The sequence below is a fragment of the Wolffia australiana genome, chromosome 9 (assembly GCF_029677425.1).
Source record: "Wolffia australiana isolate 7733 chromosome 9, ASM2967742v1".
Taxonomy (NCBI): domain Eukaryota; kingdom Viridiplantae; phylum Streptophyta; class Magnoliopsida; order Alismatales; family Araceae; genus Wolffia; species Wolffia australiana.
In genome coordinates this window covers 18,221,722-18,247,306 of record NC_135843.1, presented here as the reverse complement: position 1 = coordinate 18,247,306, position 25,585 = coordinate 18,221,722, and the positions used below count along the sequence as shown (strand labels likewise).

At 44.9% G+C, this 25,585-nt stretch overlaps 2 protein-coding genes across 4 annotated transcripts; one reads left to right on the top strand and one right to left on the bottom strand.

The window, feature by feature from the left end:
- Positions 1 to 287: 287 nt before the first annotated feature.
- Positions 288 to 3,029, bottom strand: LOC144707428 (uncharacterized). Its single transcript, XM_078580525.1, has 4 exons — positions 1,988 to 3,029; positions 1,658 to 1,682; positions 1,532 to 1,574; positions 288 to 1,463 (listed from the first exon to the last, which is right to left on the bottom strand). Exons 1-4 carry the CDS (start codon positions 3,027 to 3,029, stop codon positions 288 to 290), a joined length of 2,286 nt encoding a protein of 761 aa, XP_078436651.1.
- A 7,041-nt stretch (positions 3,030 to 10,070) lies between these two features.
- On the top strand, positions 10,071 to 13,461 carry LOC144707531 (putative G-type lectin S-receptor-like serine/threonine-protein kinase At1g61610). 3 transcript variants are annotated; one of them, XM_078580676.1, is made up of 7 exons: positions 10,071 to 11,503; positions 11,602 to 11,742; positions 11,814 to 11,992; positions 12,135 to 12,345; positions 12,410 to 12,641; positions 12,727 to 12,877; positions 12,964 to 13,461. In XM_078580676.1, exons 1-7 carry the CDS (start codon positions 10,225 to 10,227, stop codon positions 13,261 to 13,263), a joined length of 2,493 nt encoding a protein of 830 aa, XP_078436802.1. In that variant the 5' UTR covers positions 10,071 to 10,224; the 3' UTR covers positions 13,264 to 13,461. The 3 variants fall into 3 exon arrangements, with proteins under 3 accessions (XP_078436802.1, XP_078436800.1, XP_078436803.1); XM_078580674.1 differs by having other exon boundaries at positions 11,593 to 11,742; XM_078580677.1 differs by having other exon boundaries at positions 10,072 to 11,503; positions 11,593 to 11,742; positions 11,826 to 11,992.
- Positions 13,462 to 25,585: the final 12,124 nt, after the last annotated feature.

Below are 25,585 nucleotides of genomic sequence, written 5' to 3'. Positions count from 1 at the left end.
TCCAACTGATGGAGGGGCTACCCCTGATTCACTGCAATAGAAAGAAGAAATCGAATGGAGTTCAAACGTACCACAGGAGAAAACGTCTCCTTGTAGTCGATGCCGTAGGTCTGGGTGAAGCCGCGTGCCACGAGACGGGCCTTGTATCGATCAACCGTGCCATCGGTGTGATACTTCACCGTGAATATCCATCTGCAGGTGACGATATTCGTATTGCGCGGACGAGGAACAAGTATCCAAATCTGACGCTTGGTGAGGGCCGCATATTCCGCATCCATAGCCGCCTTCTAGTGGGGACTGCGCAGGGCCTCCACATGGGTCCTCGGTATCGACTCGGATGTGAGGGAGAGGGCGAAGGCACGATAGGTGGGGTGAAGACGGTCATAGTGTACGTAGTTAGAGATAGGGTGAAGGGTACAAGAGCGAGTACCTTTCCGTAGAGCAATGGGGAGATGTAGGTCTGTCGGTGCCGATGCAAGGGGCGCCGAATTTGCGGACGTGGGCGAGGACCCGCCTGGTGGCTCGACAGAGTCCGGGTCTTGGGTAAGTACTGATGGAGCGAGCGGTCCCAAGTGAGGAGAAGAGGGGGAGGAGGAGGGTGACGCAAGTATTACGTCCAAGATAGGCGGAGGAGCAACGGAAGAAGGAGACGAGGGTGTCAGAGTAGACGAAGTAGGTGTAGGGGTGGACACAGACGGGGTGGTGGTGAAGTAGCGAATGGTCTCAAAGAAGGTGACGTCGGGCGATACAAGATATCTGCGCTGATCAGGAAAGTATACACGATAACCTTTCTGAGTACGAGAGTAGACAACAAAGACGCCTTTGAGGGAGTGAGGAGCTAGTTTGGACAGATTTGGGAAGTGGTCATGGACGAAGGCCACGCACCCAAACGTCCGAGGAGGCAGTGTAAAAAGCTCACGATCGGGGTGTAGGCGATGGAGAGGGACTTCACCACCTAGAGGAGAGGAAGGTAAGCGGTTAAGAAGATAGGCAGAGGTGAGGAGGGCATCCGCCCAGAGATAGTGTGGGACGCCCATCTCGATGAGGAGGGTGCGGGTCATATCCAGAAGATGACGGTGTTTCCGCTCAGCGACACCGTTCTGCTGGGAGGTGTAGGGGCAAGTGGTCTGGTGGATAATGCCGCGAGAGGAGCAAAGGTCCTGGAGGGCGGACTGAACAAACTCCAAGGCATTATCCGTGCGAAGAATTTTGGGGGTAGAGGAGTATTGAGTGGAGATCTCTTGGAGGAACTGACGAACGGAGGACAGAACGTCAGTGCGGTCATGGAGAAGGTACACCCATGATAGACGAGAGAAATCATCGACGAAGACGAAGTAGTAGCGGAAGTGGGAACGGGAGGAGACACGAGACGGTCCCCAAACATCACAATGTACGAGATCAAATGGTTTCGTACACGGAATAGAGTCACAGCGGGAATAAGAAGAACGAAAATGCTTGCCTAACTGGCAAGACTCACACTCAAAAGGAGATAATGTTAGCCACGGAAGGGCCTGTCAAAGTTTGGTAATACCAGGATGGCCCAAACGACGATGCCATTGTAGAGAAGTGTCCGACTGGGAGAGAAGACAACAAAAACCAGTCGAAGGGAGATCAGGGACAAGCTCGTAGATACCCCGGTCGGTCTCACGTCCCAAACCAATCCTCTTTCCCATCCGCAAGTCCTGAAAGGTACAGTGGTAAGGGAAAAAGGATACAGAGCAAAATAGGGATTTTGTGATAGCAGAGATAGAGAGGAGGTTAACGGGAAAATTGGGTACGTATAGAACATCTGAAAGGGGAAGGGAGGGGGTCGGTAGGGAACGGCCTTTGCCCCGAACGGGACAAACACGACCATCCGCAATGGTGACCGTCTCAGGGTGAGGAAGGCTGGCAATTTGAGAGAGGAGAGAGGAGGTACCCGACATGTGTGCAGAGGCTCCCGAGTCGATAATCCAAGGACCCGGAGAAGATGCAAGTAGAGCGGTACCTGAAGTGGAGGTCGACGCAAGGTGAGAAGTATGAGAGCCCGAGGTGCTCAAGGTATCTGTCGGAGCGCGGGTGGCAAGCATGCGGGCTAATTCCTCCCGGGAGATAGTGAGGAGGTCCGAGGTCAAGGCGGAGTCCGTCGTGCTGGAGTGGGCAACCTGGTCTGGCTTACCAAACTTCTGCCAGCATTTGTCGGAGCGATGGCCAAACTTCTGGCAATGAACGCAGGGGGGGTAGAGTTTGCCATCGCACCCGTGTCCCTTTTCTCGACCGCGACCACCGTTATCAGAGACGCGCCTGCGAGGGCGGGTCTCCGAGGAAAGGGCGGTGGAGTCGGTCAAGAGAGGGGTGGGGACGGGCCCCGGAGAGCTAACCCTCAGAGCGGTGGAGAAGGCCTCACCCAACGTCAGAAGAGTGATCGAACTCAGAATAAGACCCCGAATCTGAGCGTTGAGGGTGGGGTCGATGCCCGCCAAAAATAGTCCAACTGATGTCTCCTCGTGATAGCGACGCTGCACGGTGAGATCTGGCGTGTAGGGCTGATAGATCTCAAGTTGGTTGAGGAGAGAGCGCAGTGTGGCATAGAACTCCTGAAGGGAGCGGGTACCCTGGCGGGCGCGAAACATCCCTTCAACGATCTCCACTGTCCGACCAATGTTGGAACGATACCCGTACATACGGGCCCATTCGTCCCAAATGGCCTTGGACGGAGAGAGGAGCTGCATCGGCTCGGCAATGGTCGGAATAGCCATCTTCAGAAGCCAGGAGGTGACCGCCTGATCCTGAGTGATCCAGGTGGCAAAGCGGGGATCCTCCAGAGAGGGCGGGTCGTCGGTGAGAAAGGAGAGCCGACCATGGATCTCAAGGAACCGACAGAACCCGGCGGACCACGTGACGTAGTTCTTGCCATCAAGCAGGGTCGTCGGGCCCTGGAGCCCTGTGATAAAAGTATGAGACGGGATCGAAAGATCCAGAGATGTACCCGGATACGAAGTCAGTGGCGGAAGCGATGAGGAAGCCGACGATCCCTCGCGACGCTCCATAACAGCACGTAAGTGAGGAGGAGAGCGTCGACGGGACAATAGCCCGGTCCCGAATGCAGAGCAGCGGCCGGATGCACGGTGATGGCCGGATAGGGTCGGGAGACCGGATAGATGCGGCGGCCGGCGGCTGGACGCAAGGCAGCCGGCGGACAAGAGGGCGGCCGTGGCGGGCGACGGGCGGATCAGCGGCGGTGTCTGGCCGGCTGGGCGGAGGGCGGCCGACGGTCAGACGACGGCCGGCCGGCAGCCGGGCCGGCAGCCGGCGGCCGGCGGCAGCGGCGGCCGCGGCTGAGCAGGCGGCCGGCTGGACAGCGGCCGGCTGGGCGGGGCGGCGGCTGACGGCGGCGGCGCGGCTGGCCGTCGAGGGCGCCGGCTGGGCGGAGGCGGCCGGCGCCGCGTCGGCCGGCCGGCTGAGCGGCGGCCGGGCGGCGCGGCTGAGGACAGCCGGCGGCCGTCGTCGAGGGCGGCCGGTTGGGCGGAGGGCAGCCGGCTGGGCGGGGCGGCCAGCGGCTGGAGGCTGGCCGGCGGGAGGTCGATGGCGGCTGGAGCGGCCGCGGCTGGAGGGCGGTCGGCGGCAGCGATCTGACGACCAATCAGGACAGCGGCCGCGGCGGCGGCTGGACGGAGGGCAGCCGGCTAAACAGAGCGGCCGGCTGGATGGAGGGCGCCGGCTGACGGAGGCGCCGGCGGCTGGCCGGTCGTCGAGGGCGCGGCGATTGGGCAGGCGGCGGCCGGCTGGAGGACGGCCGGCAGCCGGTTGGTCGTCGAGGCGGCGGCTGGGCGAGGGCGGCCGGCTGGAGGGCTGGCCGACGGCCGAGGGGCGCCGGTGGACGGAGGGCAGGGCGGTTGGCCGATGCAGCGCGCCGGCGGCTAGATGTGGGGCGGCCGATGGATAGATGACGCAAGGCTGCCGGATGCAAGGCGGCGGCCGGTGGGATGTAGAGTGACGCGAGCAGAGGGCGTCGGCGATGATCTCCGGCAAGCAGCGGGCCGGAGCCGAGGAGGGGGGGGGGGGGTGGTGCAGCACCACCTAGGTCAAGAACCCTGGTGGCTCTGATACCATGTGGAAAGGTATAATGGTATAATCTCAAGAGTATTTCAGAAGGAGTGGGGGGGTTCCTCCTTATGTAGAGGAGGAAAGAACCCTACAAGAGAGAGAGAGAGAGAGAGAGAGAGAGAGAATTACAGTAATACCCCTGAAGGGGGGGTTATATTCACTCACAGAACGAAATTTCGCTTTCATGAAGTAGTGATTCTTATAAGATTAAGGTTTAAAAAAATAACAAAGCTTGTCTATCCTCAGTTTGAAATCTCGGATCTAGAAACAACACCAGAGAACTGTAAACTGATTTTGTGGTAGATCAAATTATATTTGTTAATATTCTTGAAATATTGATACAGTAAGTGGCAGCCATCTCAGCTAATATAAAAATGCCTCAATGACTACTCCTACCCTGAGAGATGTTGATCTGGAATTCGAACGACCCTTCGAGTCAGTAGCAAGTTGAAGAAAGGGGGTGGCATATGTAATCTCATTTTAAACATGGCGATCCACCTATATCCAAGGTTTCAAACTCGAATCCTGGAATAAGGGCATAAAGCACATCTTTTCTGTACATTCCTTTTCAAACAAAGACATAACACACATTCTTGTTCCCAACCTGGATGAAACAGTTTTGATCTGGCTTTTTTAGGCAGACAAGGAGTTTGGTATGAAAATCTGGGAAGATATCAAAACCAATTTTCAGAAAGGTATGGATTTTCCACCCATTGATTACATCAAAGTCTATTTGAGATCAAGCAAACTACATATGTTCATGGCTACCAAAGAGAATTTGAAGCAATCACATTGCAACATTCTTTAGTTTCACCTGAAATCAAGGAAAGTGCTTACCTTTGAGGATTACTATCTGAGATTAGCCATGAACTTTTTAAAGGCATACCCTAGAGTCTGAAGGAAAGGATGGATTCATCTATCACAGGTGAAGTAGACCTATGTGTATCATGTCAAGCCTGGAGAAGTCCTTACCCAGATTTAATGTCTCATTCATGAAATTGACAAGCAAAAACACAACTCCCACACATCATTACCAGATAAAGAATTCTCAGAGATGGTATACCCATCAACAGATCAAATTTTATACTCCGGGATATCAAGTCAATAAAATTTCAGTCAAGAAGGAGATAAAACATGATTTCCCTGAAAATTTTGGCAACCCAATCCAAAAAGATGATGCAATGATTACAGAAAGTGAGCTATTTATAGCTAGACTTAACATCAGACTAGTTATAAGGCATATTTACTCTAGTTATTTAGAAATATTGGGCCGTATCTACAGCCAACAAATAGTGGTCGTGATAGACTATGGCCCTACTAACATTTTATTGACCCATGTATCTTCCGTACATTGTCCATCCAAATGTTTGATGGATCTATATTCGATGTTATGCTGAGAGATGGATGCCTTGGATCATCACAATATATCTGCTTAAATATCTGTCAAGGAGGGCTATGTGACACTAGTACCTGGAAATTTTGATGTGGTATTTGGTGTTGATTGGCTAAAGTTCCTTGAGTGGTTTTACTCAAAGCACAATCATTTACCCTAAATATTATCTTATATATAGAAACTTATGGTTTGATGCCCTACAGTTTTTATTTTTTAACGGATTATCCACCCAAAATATCATGTGATCATAAAGCCACCCATTTTTAGGGTGTCAATTGATGGCAAGGACGCCAACATCTCATTGATGAACGCATCACCACGGTCAACTGGAGTCAACACGCATGCTTTGGACCACGGTCAACGGGAGTCAATTGAAGTCAACTCGCCACGGTCAACTAGAGTCAACCCTAAAGCCGAACGCCACAGCCGCCGACTTGCACGTCTCCACCCGCGCACGCCTCTACGCGCGTCATGACACGACGCCAAAGGCAGATCCACAACTGCCCTTTGACGTGATACGGCGCACATCTTTATTTTCTCGTCTTTACTTTCTCGTCAATTTCTCTTTCCTCCAAGGCCTATATAAAGGCCATTGTTTTCAAGAAACTCTTAGGCAATCATAATTCAAGAATCGAGTTTTGTTTAACTCTTCTTGGAGGATTGCCCAGCCTCCCTTATCCTCTACCTTCAAACCCTATCCTCCGCCGTCGTTGTCGTCGCCGCCACTGCCGTCATCGCCGTCGCGTCGCCGGTCATCGCCTCTTCCCTCTCTTCCATTTCTTTCTCCCTCTTCCCTCTCTCTTTCGTTCTCACCCTCAAGGGTCGCCCCAGACCTCCCCTGTGGTCGCCCTACCAGGCCGCCATCCTTGGCCGCACAAGGCCGCCCCCGTGACCACCCCTTGGGCGCACTCCCAGGTCGACCAGGGGCCGCCCATCTGGGTCGCCCAAGGGCCGCCCTCTAAGGTCACCCAAGGGCGCCCTAGGCCACCCCTTGGCCGCTCTCACCGGCCGCCCAGGGGCCGCCCCAGCCAGACCGCTAGGCCCGCCCAGGGCCGCCCCGTGACCGCCCCTTGGCCACCCTCCTTGGCCGCCGAAGGCCGTCCTTGGTCGCACTCCCAGGCCACCTAGGGGCCCCCCACCCAGGTCGCCCAAGGGTCCCCTCTCAAGCCACCCAAGGGCGCCCTAGGCCGCCCCTTGGCCGCCCTCACAGGCCACCCAGGGGCCGCCCCAGCCAGAGCCGCCCAATGCACGTTTCGGGCCACGCGCGCTCCGCGCGCTCTGGGTGCGCGGACCACACGGAGAGCGCGGAGCAGCACGCGCGGGCGCTGAGCGCGCGGAGCGCCGGGGCGCACGCGGAGTGCGCGGAGTGCGGCGGAGCCGTCCGACGTTTCGGGCGTCGTCTGACGAGTGCGTCGTCCGACGTTTTGGGAGCGCGCGCGGGTGTTCGCCCCGCTTGACTCTGCGACCACGACATCTGCACTCAACCAGGGCCGTTCAACGCCTGGAACGCCCAGCATCGTCCTCGTCCAGTGAGCCGCTCAACGCCCGGATTTGCCCAGCTCCGTCACGATCAGAATTTCCCGCAACCAATTCACGCACTACGGTGCCGAGGTATGGCTGAACTCTTTGGTGTCGAAGTGTTCCTCGTTCAGTGTTTTCTCGAGAAGTTTCCACTACCATCAGAATCAGATTTGGTTTGAATTTTCTACTTCTTCTCCCTCTTTCTCGAGTGTTTCCTCGCGACGCGAATTCGGGTATTGATTTCGGTGCTTAGGCATCGTCGCGGTGGGGGAAGACAGTACTCTCGCCCTCGAAAGGGTCGGAGCTGCACCACCCAATTTTCATCGGTTTTAAATCCAAATCCGGTCGTGAATTTCTGTGGATTGTTTTATCCCTCACACACCCATCCTACCCTTAGCCCGTACATCCTGTCGTCCCGCCCTTCCTCGCCTACCCCGTAGTCGTCCTACGTCACAATTAGACAATATCGGACCATACAGTTATTCACATAAGGATAAAATTGATCTAGAACTCTTGATCCAATAACTACTAGAGTATCAAGTTATTCATCATGGTCAAGTACATATTCCAGCCAAGCCTCGCTGATTAAAAGAGAGGGGGAGGTTGACAGATATGTACATAATACTGTACATCGAACAGAATCACATTTCCAAATTGATCCTCTATTACTTTCATGGATGAGCTATTGTCAGAACTGCATGAATTCATTATATTTACCAAATGAGATCAATAACCTAGATGTTATGAAATACCTATGAATGAATTAAATATCCCCAAGACAGATTTAAGAACAGATCAGTAATGCTATAAGTTAACCATCATGCCTTTAGGCCTTTCTAAAGCCCCAGCTACATTTTCTTTAGTACTGATTTTTAAAAAGGATTTTATAATGTAGACAGGTGTATCTGGCTTTGGATGTGGTACAGTACTAACACATACCTGACATCCCACGAGCTTATTTCAGTAAATAATTCCCACATACTGCAAAGTCTTAACCAGCTAGTGAATGCACGCATATAGCTGTCTTATGGGCAGTACATAAGTGAAACATTTTTTATTTTTCAGTAAGTTTTATATCCACCCAAATCACTTCACACGGAAATTTCTTAATGATAAGGGAGACATTCCATAGCAGTCCCACAAATGGATATCGAACCTTTTGGAATTTGAATATTGAGATAATATACAAGTCAGGAAGAAAACATCATATCTCATGCATTAACAATATCCCATTAATATATTTATATGAAAATCATGTCTGCCACCTATTGTCTAGAATCGTCCGAAATTATAACAAAATATTCAGAGCAATACAAAATTATGAGTCAATTAAAGATCACTTATCTCACAATAAAAGATTTATCCACTTTACTCTCTTCATCAGAACCTACTATTTTATAATAAACGTCTGGTAGTTCCAATATTTTCTTTAATAATTGTAGTGAATTTGAAATAATTACACGATGCCAAGATTTTGGAGGTCTTTGGAAGACATATAGGAGAGTATCTCAAAGATTCATCTTGCAAGCAATGAAACAATGCATCAAAGTTTATGTCTAAAAGATATGGCATTGAACTTTTTAGAAGGTGTGCCAGATTCCAGTCGGTAGAAATTGAAAGACTCATCAAATGCGCACAATTCCTATCTGTCAAGCGCCCGTACTCATCTGAAGATATTGTATAAATATTCCTCAAGTCAAATATCAGATTTCATGAAATTCCCAGATCAATTAATTCAGACAGAGGTAGCACTTCATCATATCTCTCTGGAACGAGTGACATAACATGCATGGAACAACATTACGTTTCAGATTTTCTTACCGCCCACAAACAGATGGTCAAATAAAGGTAAACAACAGGACTTTGAAATGCTACTTACGTTGTTCGGCTGATCAGTGGCTGAAATGGCTTCATAGGCCAGAATACAACAACAGTAGCTTTTTCCATACCTCGACCAAAATCTTTTAATCCGTTTCAAGGCAATATATGCAAGAGATCCACCCACACTTTTTTCCGTTATGGATCATTACCAAACCTTAAATGATTCTTTGAATCTCATGCTATCACAAAGAGACTCTATCCTATCGCAGCTTAAAGCATCATTTTCCCAAGCGCAATCTCTCATGAAAATTCACGCAGATAAGCATTATCTGGCGTAATCTAGTAGGTCTTCTGGCACACAACGCTTCTTATCGGCTCTATTACCTACCGGTAAACCCAGATTCCGCAACTTTTAGGTATCTTGAGATGAGCTCGATTGTGGGTATTCCATGGAGGATCGTGATGTGATCCAAGGCCAAGGTTACACTTGATATTGGACGATAGGGTGATTTGCTACAGAAGAATTATCAATGCTCCTGAGCCCACCATTGAACGTACTGATTTTTCATAGAGAATGATCACGAGTCATGCGTGTCTTCGCCGGCATATTAAACGCCATTGAAGTCTGAACGTGGAGGATCAGTAGCCGCCTTTTCCAGGGCCCTTATTCTCTGGATAGCGCTACCGCGGTTCCTTCGTTCCTGGTATCTCCCTGCTCATCAATGCCGTCTGGACTAGGCGATCTGTTTGAAAGGCTTTTATATACTCTCATTCTCTTCATTGTGCAGCATTTCTATGTCACATTCCGAAGACAAGGGTCAAAGACTTGTTGACGGTGGGGGAGCAGATCGGCATCGACGAACTTCTCATTTCCGCCAACGCGTTCTTTATCATACCCCATCTTCTCCCTGCGCGTAAAGCTTCACTTGCCAACAATCCCATCTTCTGAAGCTTTATTTTGTCTTGAAATTTAATATTTCTTGACTTGGAATATCCGCTGGAATAATTATCAGTCATTAGTGGACCTACAGCTGCCTGTCTTGCAGGAAAGTTTGATTATCGCCCACCGATATTTTCGTACCATATCTTCTTCCGGGGAAGAAAAAACCTAGCGTTGATAACCAATAGATTTCATGGGCCAGCGAATGGAAAGACTGAGCTTTCATTGACAAGGATCACGCACCCTATCATCGCCGGGCAATTAAAAGGCAATAACATCAGAATAAAGCCCCATTGTCGAAGGTTGTAAATCTCAACACAACGATGCACTTGCTCTGTATAGGAGAAATACGCCGTCAGAGCAACGGCGACTCCTTGTCCCTCTTAACCTTTTATATGGGTTTCTTCCTTGGACACAAAGAGATATAGTATTGCATACTATTGGGAGCCCGGCCCTGATTTCAATGGAAAGGCTATTCTACACTCTCGTTCTGATCCTTAGCGCTACGTCTCCCTCTCTCATTCCAAGTGCCGCAGCCAAAGACTTGCTGACGGTGGGGGAGACATTGGGCATCGACGAAGTTCTCGTTTCTGCCATCGGGACCTTCACGCTGGGCTTCTTCACGCCTGGAAAAAACGCATCCTCGAGAGCGAGAAATCGTTATCTGGGCTTGTGGTACAGCAGCATCCCTGATACAATTCTATGGGTAGCCAACAGAGAACAGCCTCTTGTCGACTCCGGCGCCTTCCTTACTCTTACAGGGAACGGGAACCTCGCCCTGGTCGACGGAAACAAAAGGTCAGTCTGGTCTACGAGCGTGACAAGTGCCTCCAACGACACGGTAGCCGTGCTTTTGGAGACGGGCAATCTTGTTCTTAAGCGTGGTGATAACACACCCCTCTGGGAGAGTTTTGACTACCCGGCAGATACTCTCATTCGGGGGATGGGACTTCGATTAAACGTATCAACTTTGGAGAGCAATAAGTTGGTCACTTGGAAGAGCGCGGATGACCCCTCTCCCGGAGATGTGTTCTTTCAGTCGAGAAACTACGGCCTGTTCCTGTTCAATAAGACAGAGATAATTTGGAGGAGCAACGTCTGGAATGGGAACAACAAACCATGGGTGAAGAACAATAGCGTCGTGGATGGCGTCCAGGCCATGGTTCAAGTCTCGGCCAAAACTACCGGTTTTTACATTCATCTAATCATTGAAAGTGGGTCTTTGCCGGCAAAGTTCTCAATTGACTCTGGAGGCACGTTTAGATTTATGGTTTCGCAGACATCAAGAAGTTGGCAAAACTTCCAGAATGTTCCTGACAGTTACTGTGAGAGGTATGGACGATGTGGAACATGGGCAACATGCGATGATTACACTCCCCAACCAACGTGTAAGTGTCTAGATGGGTTTATTCCCAAGAAGAAGGTTGAGTGGGATAATGGTATCTTCACTGCCGGCTGCGAAAGGAGAACTCAGCTGGAGCACAATAACGGGGACAAGTTCTTACCGATTGAGAAAATGAAGGCGCCTAATAACTTTTCAGTTGCTGCAGTGACTACTGAAGCTGAGTGCAAATCCATGTGTATTTCTTCCTCTGAATGTACGGCGTACCTCTTCCAGAATGTGAATGCGACCTCACTGGCTCCTAAATGCCTGATTTGGTCTGGAGATCTCCTTGACGTACGAACCCTGTATGATGGTGATGGTCAGAATCTCTACATCCGGCTCGCAGCAAGTGAAATCGGTAAAACTTTCTTCTGTGCAACATTTCGTGTTATTTGTTTTCATGGGTGGGCATTTTTTAATATTAAGAAAGAAATTGAAAATGGAAAGTCGATCAAGAAAGCTCGCCTCGACCGGACTTGGTGGCGGGAGAAAATGGCAAGTCAAACAAGAAGGCCCTTCGTCCATCGCTTATATCTGCCGGTGCGGTCATCCTCATTGCAGTTGTTTGTATAACTATAGTGCGGCTGAGATCACGCGGTAGTGCACTATCCGAGCATTACCCTCAAGCATTATCAGAGCTCTTCTTTAAATAGGTCTTTCTTACGAAGGGAATGAAACAGGGAGGAGCAAGATAATGAAGTTAGAAGACATAAAGTTTGCCGGAATTCATGCGGGAGCGGAGTTCTCTGATGCGCCGATGGTGGACTTCAGGAGCGTAGCATCTGCTACTAACGACTTCTCGGATGAGAACAAGCTCGGCGAAGGAGGATTTGGCTCTGTTTACAAGGTAATCTTGAATATATATTTTTTCCAGTCTTGGGCTTCGAAAGAGAGTTATCTTCGTTTATGCCAAACCTTTTATCTTCGCCTGTTACGGACACTTAAATTCAAGAAAGAGCCAAGTTAATACGAATAAATCACATTGTCAGGGGAAGCTGCCAAATGGCAACGATGTTGCTATTAAGAGGCTTTCCAAGGGATCTAAGCAGGGTCAGCGCGAGTTTGCGAACGAGGTGAAGCTCATTGCCAAGCTCCAGCACAAGAATCTCGTTCGTCTTCTGGGCTGGTGCAACGAAAAAGACGAAATGATTCTAATCTACGAATACATGCGACACAACAGCCTTGACAAACTCGTATTCGGTGCGTTTATGATCCCAAAAACGTAAACACTACATCGCTCTCATATTTCATTCCCTTGAAACAGGAAATTCTTCTAGAATTAGCTGGGAGAAACATTTCACGATCATCAAAGGGGTCGCTGATGGGCTTTTGTATCTACACCATCATTCGAGAATGCGGATCATACACAGAGATTTAAAGACGAGTAACATACTGCTCGATAATGAGATGAAACCCAAGATCTCAGACTTTGGGTTGGCCAAGATTGTTGAAATAAATCAAGCAGTAGGCAGCACGAGGAAGATTGTTGGAACATTGTGAGTTCTTTAACGGTCTGTCTCACTATGACATACATGGTATTCGGATTTATGATTCTCATTTCCTTGGCCTAATTGTTTGCAGCGGGTACATGTCGCCAGAGTACGCCCTTAACGGCGTCTTCTCTGAAAAATCTGATGTCTTCAGCTTTGGAGTGATCGTCATGGAGATCATCACTGGAAAGCGGAGCACAGGTTATTTTTCTACCAAGGATTCGCCCACTCTTATGGGAACTGTGAGTCTCCACTCTTCTTCCACTCATCTTCAAATACTCATCCCCGTTTTGATTGAATAACATTTTATCCATTATGTTATTATTAGGCATGGCAACTTTGGTGCAGTGGAAGGGCTGTGGAGCTCCTCGATCCCACCATGAAGGACACTGTCAGCGTTGCCCAAGCACTAAGGTGCATTCATATTGGGCTTCTTTGTGTTCAGGAGAATCCAGGGGACAGACCCCCCATGAACTCGGTCGTCTCCATGCTAACAGCCGAGGGCTTCAAGTTGTTACATCCGAAGAAGCCTGGTTTCTTCAGAAACGAAAAAGCCAGCGCCCATCAGCTCATAACACAAACCTGCTCCACCAACGGATACACTGAAACAATTGTTGAACCGCGTTGACTGGGAAATGGACCTGGAAACTACACTGTATGCTGTATGCCAAAGTTTTAGTAGATTTCTCTGGCATAACTTTCACATTAAAAGTTTTGTTGCAAAGAACACTATCCATCATTCTGTCGTTATTTACCACCATCTTAGAGGTGACAACCATTTTGTGTAACCCAAAAATTCCCCATGACTGAGTTGGCTTAAAGTATATTTCAAGGTCATGGGTAATTTTCTATGTCTCGTAAAATAAAAACGATGGTGCTGGTAGAAAATGTGAAATAAAATCTGGTCACTTGTTCTCTTTTAATAATGTTTGAGGTTACTTGAAGGATGACTCATTTAGCTAGTAATCACTTGAAAATTGTTAGTTATCTCATTTAGATACTGGCATCAAAGAAACCTGTTCTTACTATATAAAAAAAACAAATGGAATAAAACCGGTATAATAGAATACTTTCTATATTTTTTTTCATGCACGTTTTGAACTGCATACAAGAGAACATATGAGAAATTGGAATATTGATACATAGCACAAATATATTTCAATCAAGTACCACCCATGATAAAACATGGTGACCAAATCAAAGAGAAAATTCAATTTGGAAGTTGATGCTTTTGCCAATGGTTCAGACTGATTTCTTATTTGTGCATGTACTTTTCTGGATGTTTCAATTAACCTTTTCGTCACTTTTTTTATATCCAAAGGGATTTTAGCCTAATGTCTTAAATCATACATCATATTTCCATACTTTTAATAATCCATATGTCACATGTGCTCATCTCAGTAGTATATTTTTAGTTTTTCCTTATGCTTATGAGTTTAATTCTTTTTCGTGACCTCACATTTACAAACACTTTCACTATTTTTATCAGTTTTAATACAATTCATCAGAATAATTCATTTATGATTGTTACAAAAAATATGTACACATATAGAAATTTCTATAATATTGTAAGTTGTTGCTTGGTTACAAATGAAAATTTCAATTTTATAAAGTTAAAATATTTTGTGTTTAAACCTTTGAGAAGCAAATCATGATTTTGTGTCCGAAGTGTCTAACTATTATTGTCGGAGAGTTTATTTCAAGTTTATTATAATACCATGTTGACCTCCATCTTTTATGTTTTATACATTATTTAAAATTCATAAATACACTAAATAATTTTTCTGATTAATGATATGGCTCAGAATGAAATAATGGATCATATTAGTACGTATCATGTTAAAAATAAGTCAAACTTACATAACAATGAAAATTTTATAATGTTTCTAAAAGAATTAAATCATCACAGAACTTCATTGAGATATGTTTCTTATTTTGAATAAATTATATCTCAAATGTATAATGTATTGAGCTATATGCCTATCAATTTTCAGAAATGCTCAAACTCATTATTTATTGTCTTGACTCCTAGATGGATTCATCTAATTCTTTTCAAAAAAATTCAATTAGGTCAACTCATTCTAACCATATTAAAATTTCAAGGACTGTATAAATTGTATGAAGTACAAAAAAATTGATTTTTAGAAGTAATTTCATTAGTTTGGCACAAAGTATGCTCATTCTAACAAACAAAGCTAACTTGGACATTAAAATCAACCAATCAAACTTTTGAGTTTTTACAAAAAATTTCTGGGAACAACCTTTATAGGTCATAAAGAATTAATCTAGAAATGGTTTCACTAATCAAATGATAAAGTCTTCATGTATGTATTAAAACGATCAAATATTCATTTTTTTTCTAAAGAAAATTATAATCCTTGACGTAACCTAAACTAAATTATGTCTAGTTTCCAAAATATTTTTTGGGAATATTTGAAATTGAATGTTCTACGTTATTGTGTTTATTTAATTGATATAAATAATAAAATAAATAAATAACATAAATTTAATTTTTAGCTGAAATTTTACTTTTCTTTAATTTTGTGTGTTTTGTGATTTTGATGGTGCATGCCATCTCGAATCGTCGACGATGCCGTCCACGCCGCCAGAAAAAACCACCATCGTCGACCGCTGGGTGAAAGCATGCTCATTATCACATTTTGATTTTCATCGTCTTCTCATATTTTGTGATTTTTGGACTCGTCATTTTGTTTTCGTCGCATTGCGATACGTCCCGTATGTCCATTTTCTTCGTCATGGGGAGGGACCCCTAGTCCTTTCCCCTGTTCTTTTTATGTTTTCATTTTTCTTTTATTTTGTAATGGGGGAGCCCATTATATAAGGGCCCCCCTAATGGACCCTATTCCCCTTCGTCGACCCATTTAGGGGCCCATTTGACCTCCCCCTTTATAAGGGAAGAGGGGGGCCGCCCTAAGAATCAGACTAGGAAGAAATCGATTTGGAAGTTTTGTTCATTCGTTCTCCCCCTCCACCGAGAGATAAGAAAGAGGGGGAAGAGAAGGAGGAGAAGGCCAAAGGGAGCTGGATAGGACGCCAAGGGAGGAGGAAGGGAAGACCTCCCTCTCAATTCGTTGTCTGGGGTTTCCATCATCCACAATTCCGCCAATTCTGCCATTGCTCGATTTTCCCCAATTCCGCCGTTTCCATCGTCCATGGAGAAATTGTCAGAACGGCCATTTTCCCTTTCAACTGATCAGTGAACCCGTGCCATTCAGGCCGTGTAAAATTCATGGTGAATTTGTGACCTTGTGAGAAATTTGGTGGGTTCACCACCCTGCGTCCAGGATATTTCGTCGGAGGGTCTTGCCCATGTGAGTAATTCGTGGTCAACGGCGCACTTGCACTCTCCTACGACTTGCATTCTTCCTGGCCCGCGACAGTCCACGACGCAATTCGTCGTGACCACCACTCGTTGTTGTTTAGGAGGGTCTTGCCCCAATCGTAGAGTTGAGGATCAAGATCTCAATCGGTGCTTCTGGTTAGATCGAGGCACTGTCGATGGTGACCTTCTCTGAGATGCTGATCGGCCGGGAACATCTAGCGACCACAAAGTATCTAGCCTACGCTGGTGCCCATCTTCACCTACGAGAACCGTGGGCTGCACACTACTGACCTTCGTCGGCTCTCCGCCTAAACCATCCTGGATCTTGGCATGTTGTCGAGGAACACACCATCGATGTTGTACCGAGATCGAAAGCTCACACGAAGTGCTGTCCCTGATGAGCAGCAACCCTGCTCACCACCGACTGCCAGCCGTCTTAGGCAGTCAAATCTGCAGTCGATCAACTGCCACTGCTCGCCCTTGCTAACAACCCACCCGAGCTGACTACTGCACCGTCACTCCACCGGTCCTAGCAAGCTTGCTCGAGCCTTGCCAACACCACTGGACCCCTCAACGGACTCCTCCCTTCCGACCCCTCAGCTGCTCCTGCACCCGATGCTAGATGAGCCATCGCCAGCTCTCTGGCGCCTCTCCGCCACACCTATTCAGACCGTGGATGAACAAATCAAAATGATACACATCAGAAGACTTGAACGAATCGAATGTCATCAACAAAATCATTGAAACGAGGTACCTTTCCACATATCTCATCCGTGATTTCTTGGATCCCGGAGTGAGCCAAGTCGAGCTGCTCATGTGTGCAGCCTCTAGACATATCCACACGGTCCTTGGCACGTTGGATCTCCTCCTTCTCATTGACAAGCCCCGCTCTTTCTCCGTCGACATCGTTACGTCGTCCTGATCACATCGGGGAGGGAGCGGGAATGTTGGGAGATGGGAGAAGAAGGGAAAAGGCCCCTAAAAAATTCTGGCGTGGGTGAATTTCGTTCAGGGCCTTCCCCTATTTATATTAAGTGGGTATTTTTTTATAAAACCCCAAAAACTTAAGTATATCTTCTGACGTCAAAAATACCATTTGCTTATGACCCTCTAGGCCCATGTATCAGTCTAGTTAACAACTTTAGTGGCCCAATAACCTTTATTGGCCTTCCAAATTAATTAACTATATCATCATATAGATTAATTAATGTTGGATCGATTTAACCCAATCGATAGGTCGAGACTCCGACACGTGGGTGCCAAGCTACACCTCGTGTTCTAGAAGATACAAAGGAGTGTGTATCGACTCACTCATGGAACATGTTCGTCATCAGTTACCGTATACGTATAATCCCTCATCCACTTGATGCTCCTTGGACGACTAGGGTATGGTCAACTATCAAACCCTAATTGGTCATCCGAGTTAGTACTGATGCATTCAGAAATCATCAGAGAACTCTTCTCTGATATTTCACTACCTTGGCCAAGGACTTCATCACATCATCTTCGTTGAGATGTCACCTCTTATACCGAGGGTGGACGATCCCATCTTGACTACTCAATCGTCTTCGTGAACTTCCTGATGTACCCGAACTAAGACCGTTTAGAATCCCATGATTAGATACTCGTCGGCCATACTCAAAGTAGATCCATCCATCCACAAGACGTCTTTGGTGTCCCACGTCTAAGGACCACTTACACAACTGTGATGTGAATCAACCTGATTGACAGTTCGCTATAATACCATTCAGGGATTTGTACGGATCAATTCAGTGAACTCTTTTCACTAAAGAGCACCCACTATCTATCCTTAGTGTCTCCACACCAATGGCTATGGGACCGGCCATACTCATCATATGAGTGAGGTTAGATAGTGCTATTCTATCCGAATACTTCGATGTCCTTCTCGCGTATCCTTCGAATAGGAATGTTTAGAACACATGCTTAAAGACTAGTAATCTCCGTATTACGATCTCATCAGAATTCACTAAGTCCGATCATGTATTCATGGACTTCATTATACGCATCACGCGTGCACTATAATGAATATGTTATATTTATGAACATGGAACGAGATATGGAATGTGTGATTGGCTTGCCGGCCACTTATATTTCCATCAACTCCGAACGCTGCAACCGTCGACGAACCCCTGCACGATGAGCCACGCGTCATCGAGGTACGTCGTCCTCTCCCGCTGCTCGTTTAATTATCCTTAGTAGTATAGTTTCATCTTGACTCCATCGCGCTCGGGCTAGGTAGGTGAGAGAGGTAATTGAGAGAAACTACTTCATAATCGAGTGTCCATCCATTACGTGTGTGCCCCACGGATTGATTCCCTTTGGCCATAGACGCCTTCGTCGCTCTAACGAGGTTCGAGAGGCCACCATCGCCATCACCCTACGACCTCGTCCAAGCTCGGAGCTCAGAGCTCGGAGCTCGCCACTTCCCTCGAGTCGGAGCCTACATGTACGACAAATAAGACGCATTGCATCATAGTTACATCAACCCGTTAGAGTTTTATCTGTCAAATGATGATAACGTCGACGTTTGATACCACTATCTATTTCGGTATTGTGCCATCATACTCGGTGCCGACCGGACGGCATCCTCGACTACATCCGGCATCCAATTGGTATCAGATCCAGGTTGTGGTCGCTCAAAGCACGTCTCCAGCTCTACATAGCCACCATTTCTACATCGCATCATTTTTTTTTCAACCATCTAGGTACCCTAGGGACATGGCCATCGAGATGCAATCGAGCAGTAAGGCTCAACACGGAGGTTCTACCTCCTCTCGATGTACCAAACCATCGCCTGACGAGAAAGGCCACCCCACGGCCCTCTCGAAACCCCGTCCTGCGATGCAGGTAGGCAGCCCATCACAGTCACCTTCGGAGGATGCACAGACTACACCCGCCAATGCGGGTGCCGCCCGACCGTCCGGTCCATGTGAGCTCACCCGTGCCCACCGTGGACACCGACGGTCCATGCATATCTCCCCGTAGTCACTAGGTGTTTTGTCACCAAGTGACAACAAGGATAGGGCGATGACGAGTCGTTGCCCACACAGGAAAGCTCCCGTTGACGAGGCTTCACCCCGGGCCGCCATCGCACGCGGCCAAGGAGCAAGACACGGCCAAGAAAGACCGCGCCATCAGCACCGACCTCGGGAGGACCCATCCGAGGAGGACACGTGTGTTTTGTGATTTCCTCACACTTGTTCTGTACAATTGGGTGCTTCAACCTTGATTTGGATGAAAAAAGTGGATTCTCGTAGCAGAATATTTTTTAAAAATAAAAAAAACAAATACACAATGATTGATCAAACCACCCATTCACAGATCGAACACATGATTCCTTTGATCTTCAAGTGAGAAGTGTCATGATGCTCAAGTTTTCCCCTTCAAGTGAGAAGTGTCATTCTGGTTTCTCGTAAAATTTCCAGCACGTCAAATCTTTTCCACCTTGATAAGACTCGTTCATGCTCCATCATCGCCGTTACACCATCCTATTGTTGTTGGGAATGGAGAGGAGCCATAGGGAGAAAGAACAAGAAGGGTAAGAGCCATGAACAATTCTAACATGGTTGAATTTCTTTTAAGACCCTTCCCTTTTTATACTTATTTAAAATTCTTAAAACCCCTACATTTTAAGTATATATTCTGACATCCAAAAGTTCATTTGTGTGTAACCCTCAAGGCCCAAGTATTAGTCTATTTAATCACTCCAATGGCCCAATAACCTTTATTAGCCTTAAAGATTAATTAAGTAATTACATCATCATAGATTGATAATGACTGATTTATTTAGCATAATTGATAGGTTAAGTCTCTAGCCCGTGGGGTACCAACTATACCTCATGCTTTAGAAGATAAAAAATAGTATGTATAAACTTGGTCATGGAATCTATCTGTCGTCAATTACCTTGTTCATATACTCCCCCATTGACTTGATGTTCCTAGGGTTAAATATTTATGTTGAGGCTACTATTTTATACAATAAAATTTAAAATTCTCCTTACAAGCATAGGGCAAGCACAGGTTAAATTCACATGGAGAAAGTAGTGAATAAGTGAATTTTAGATTTCATTAATATGTTTTGGATTTTTTATATCTATTTCAAAAAATCTAATTTAATGAAACAAAACTTGTACCAATATAAAAAAATTATAAAATGGTGAGAAAATATTTTTCATAGTTAACCTATATTATTCAATTTTTATATATAATTTGTCCAAAGTTCCTTAAAAAATTAAAATTGAAAGTCATATTTTTTCGTCAATTTTCAAACTCTAGTTGATTGTCCATGTCAGTACTGATGTGTTCAAAAATCATCTAATAAATAGTCTTTGATATTTCATTGCCTTGGCCAAGGACTTCATTGTATCATCTGATGGAAATATATGTGGCCAGCAAGCCAATCACACATTCCATATCTCGTTCCATGTTCATAAATATAACATATTCATTATAGTGCACGTGTGATGCGTATAATGAAGTCCATGAATACATGATCGGACTTAGTGAATTCTGATGAGATCGTAATACGGAGATTACTAGTCTTTAAGCATGTGTTCTAAACATTCCTATTCGAAGGATACGCGAGAAGGACATCGAAGTATTCGGATAGAATAGCACTATCTAACCTCACTCATATGATGAGTATGGCCGGTCCCATAGCCATTGGTGTGGAGACACTAAGGATAGATAGTGGGTGCTCTTTAGTGAAAAGAGTTCACTGAACTGATCCGTACAAATCCCTGAATGGTATTATAGCGAACTGTCAATCAGGTTGATTCACATCACAGTTGTGTAAGTGGTCCTTAGACGTGGGACACCAAAGACGTCTTGTGGATGGATGGTTCTACTTTGAGTATGGCCGACGAGTATCTAATCATGGGATTCTAAACGGTCTTAGTTCGGGTACATCAGGAAGTTCACGAAGACGATTGAGTAGTCAAGATGGGATCGTCCACCCTCGGTATAAGAGGTGACATCTCAACGAAGATGATGTGATGAAGTCCTTGGCCAAGGTAGTGAAATATCAGAGAAGAGTTCTCTGATGATTTCTGAATGCATCAGTACTTACTCGGATGACCAATTAGGGTTTGATAGTTGACCATACCCTAGTCGTCCAAGGAGCATCAAGTGGATGAGGGATTATACGTACACGGTAACTGATGACGAACATGTTCCATGAGTGAGTCGATACACACTCCTTTGTATCTTCTAGAACACGAGGTGTAGCTTGGCACCCACGTGTCAGAGTCTCGACCTATCGATTGGGTTAAATCGATCCAACATTAATTAATCTATATGATGATATAGTTAATTAATTTGGAAGGCCAATAAAGGTTATTGGGCCACTAAAGTTGTTAACTAGACTGATACATGGGCCTAGAGGGTCATAAGCAAATGGTATTTTTGACGTCAGAAGATATACTTAAGTTTTTGGGGTTTTATAAAAAAATACCCACTTAATATAAATAGGGGAAGGCCCTGAACGAAATTCACCCAGGCCAAAATTGTTCTCCCTTCTCCCCACACCCCCTCTCCAACCCCAATGCGATTGGGATGACATAACGACGATGACGGAGGAAGAACGGGGCTCATCAATGAGAAGGAGGAGATTAGACGTGCCAAAGATTGCGTGGATACATCTAGAGGCTGCACATTTGTGTAGCTCAACTCGACTCGCTCCAGGATCTAGGAAATCATGGATGTGATCCGTGTAAAGGTACTTCATTTCATAATTTTATTGATGTCATTTGATTTCCATTCAAGCCTTCTGCTGCGGAATATTTTGATTTATTCATCCATAACAAGGCCTCTAGAACCCAATATCATTTTCATTGAGATGTCTCCTCTTATACCAAGGGCATACAATCCCATCTTGAACACTTGATCCTCTTTGTGAACTTCTCCACGCACCCAAACCAAGTTTGTTTAGAATTCCATGATTACAAACTCGTATACATAATCAAAGTATAATTGTCCATCTAGAATGTGTATTTGATGTATCTAGTCTAAGGACCACTTACACAACTATAATGTAAATAACCATGATTGATAATTTGGAATAAAATTATTCAAGAATTCATCTCAATCAATTCGGTGGACTCTTTTCTCTAATAAGCACCCACTATATATTCTTCGTTGTCTTTGTTGAGTTCTAGAGACCTTGATAAAGATAAACAATTCAAAAGGATACGTAGCATAAGCGTTTAATGAATTGTAATGTCATTGATCAAACCACAAAATGAAGAACCTATGCATGATCACTTAAGTGGAAAGTGGTACGTGGTGGCTCATGAAAGGACAGGTTTCATGTGAATCAATAGTGAGGAGTGAGGCGAATCATGAGATGCTAGTGATCGGAGCTTCTCAAATCAGATTGGACGGTGATGATGTGTGGCAGATGGCGTGTGTGTGCAATGAAGCGCATACATATAAGAGAGAGGGAGGTCATTTTCTCTCTTTGACTAACGATGTGGCCTTATTGCAGTTGTCCCTTTGATGCATCATGCCCATCTGATGGCCATCATGTGTCTGATCCTCTGGGTTGCACATATTTCTCTCTATTCACTCTCTCTCTCTCTTCATTCTAAGTGGGAGATGTGTCCCGTCCTGGTTGATCATCCAATAAAAATGGTAATTGGATGGCCAGGAAGGGCCACGATCACCCTATACGTTTGTTCATCAAAAGTGTGAACAGGATCCTCTTTTCGCTTACTAAAGTTATGATTTGGTGGTTGGTGCATGTATTTTTCATGCAAAGGAGCAATCATTGGTGATTTCCCAAGCATTCCTTGGGCAAAAAAAACCCTCGGAATGTTCAGAGTCATCGTCAAAATCGAGGGAGTTGATTGGAACAGCATGAGGTTGAACCTGAAGTAAAAGAGGAAGGAAATCAATATCTCAAGGCCTCTTGAATCATTCTAATTGCACATTAAGGTTAGCTCTATGCTTGACAAAAAATTCCTAGCTAAGACATAGTGTAATTTTGTTTTTAAAATCAAATTTAGCTTTGAATTTTCAAATTTCAACCCCAAGTTCATGTCTGAAATTTCAATCTTTGATTTCTTTTCCAATTTGGATCTGATTCATGCAATTTAGGATCCATTGGAAAGCTATTACTGCACTCTTTATAATTTCAGCCTGATTTTTTTCTTCTAACGTCACTTCGTTTAATTCTCTAGAATTATCATTCAAACACCTGAATAAAACCCCTGATTCTCCATGGATTCAACCTTGACTAACTATTGTGCTGTGTTCTAATCACTATTCAATCAAGTTTTAGTATAATTCTAAAGATGTGAGAATTTGTGTTTAAACTCAACTGTATATTTGTGCTCGTCAAGAATTGGGAATGGAGAATTTTCCCCTATGCTTGACCTTTTGGTTTTAAGAATTCTGGTATTAGGAATGAAGGATTGCCCTTTTCGGCCATCACTACCCAACCAGAGAATGGACATACAATGCAACCTACAAATTGAAGAGGTTCTATAGTCAGTATATTACCCCTCGGTGTCAAAGTCATCCTTGGGGTGATCTTGTAGTTCCTACAAGGTAGAGATGATGTGACCAGACCATGGACTTAACTTTGTAATGTCAGATTTTTTCAAATGGTTGAAGGGAGATAGTACATCAATATGTTCACAATTGCCACCTGGATCTTCTTCCCCTGGGATGCGAGATGGGAGTAACCCTATGAGAGTATCCAACTCCACTTAAGGTCGATTTGTGATCCATACCAGATTTGAAAATTTTCCCATCCTACCTGCTCCATATTCTTGACAACATGTATTTGTCTCAATAGAGTCTTTCAGTGGTCTGTTTCAGTCATCTTCCCCATTACTTAGAAATTTTCTGCCAACCACATCTCACTCATAAGAAAATACGCCACATTAATATATAAGCCTCTCCATTGACATGTAAATCTCTGGTAGTATATGTTCATGAAGTTGATGATATATTATCATTACAAGCTGCACAATTTTATATCCAACCCATAACCACCACAATCCAATTGCAATAACAAAGTTCTATTAATTGCCCCATTTCCCTACATGCCAAGATAGCATGCATAAAGTATGGCTTAGTAAAAAATGAGAAGCCTGTATCCATAGAAATTGTCTATTATACGTGGCATGATATAGAATCTTCCTAGATTAATGCCAAAGCAGTTAATGTGACAGATTTTAAATTTGTTGGCAATAGTTTATGATGGTTCAAATCCAGATTGATAAAAGTGAGAGCATTTGCAGCTATATCAGCATGGGCATTCCATGTTGGTGGATGAACCCGATGCCACTATCTTCTGACAATAATATAATGAGGTGCATGCAACTTGGGTGATGAATCAGCTCCTGGCTGAACATATACTATCAGAGATGTAAATGTCAAAGTAGAGGCTTATATCTTAGTGTGGTTTATTTTCTTATGAGGAGTGAAACATGGTTGGCAGAATTTTTTTCTGGTGGGAGATATCCGCAACATAGCAGATTCATCAAATATAATATGTCTTCCATTAGTGGTTTTTTTAGTGTAACATAGAAGATTCCATGAAAATGGCACCAACTGATACACTAAATAAAATTAGGTTCTCCAATGCCATCAATGTCAATGAGATGAGATAGAGAGACAAAGAAAATAGTGAGGTAATAATTTGATAGTTAATATTTATAAAGATTAAGAAGATTAATATGAAACATAGAATATGGGAGATTGTGATGTGAGAGAGAGAGAGTGTGTGTGTGAAGATGGAGTGAAGAGATAATGATGGGAATTAGAAGGTGGATAAGGATACCCGTGCGTGTAAAGGGGTGTAAATACTTGTGAATATTTAGTGATGGCAGAATGACAAAGCTAGTTGGTATAGAGAGATTTAATAGGTGATGAATGTGAGGGAAAACTGTGTGATGAGAGATGGAGATTGATCTTAACTTATAAGAACGATGAAGAAGGAATAATGTGAGGCATTCTCGTTCTAGGGATGGATCATTGTTCTGACTGTAGCTTTAATGCCAACCAAGAACAATTTCAAGTATCCAATGTAACCCAAGAGCCCAAGATCACCCACTGCCCACGCCTGTCGCATAGCTGCTGTCAAGCGCAGGAGAAACAATATAGGGTATTTTTGCACTTAAAACGTCAAAAAAATGTTAAAATCCCTCAATGTTTACAATTCATTTCTAGCCATTCCAACATTGACTAGAAAAATGTCAAAAAATCTCTAACATTGACTAGAAAAATTAATGTCAAAGAAAAAAAAACTAGTCATTTCTAGTTAGTTTCTCTTTGAAATCAATTCTTAAAAAATCATTTATTTTTTGTCCTTTAATAAAATTACGAAAATAATATAATCATTTTAGTAAATTTTCTTCCAGTTTTTCGTTGAAAACATATCTAATAAAACCATAGGAAAATCCCTAAACATATTGATTTCACCTCCAAACTCGTTTCTTTCACTTCAAAGTTAATAAAAATTCCAGAAGTAAAATTCTGCCTCTTTGTGGATCGACCTCTCACTAGTCCCTATAATCCCCTCTTGTCTATTTCTACGAGTTTCTCATATTACAAGATCATTTCCGGGCATCTTTTCCAG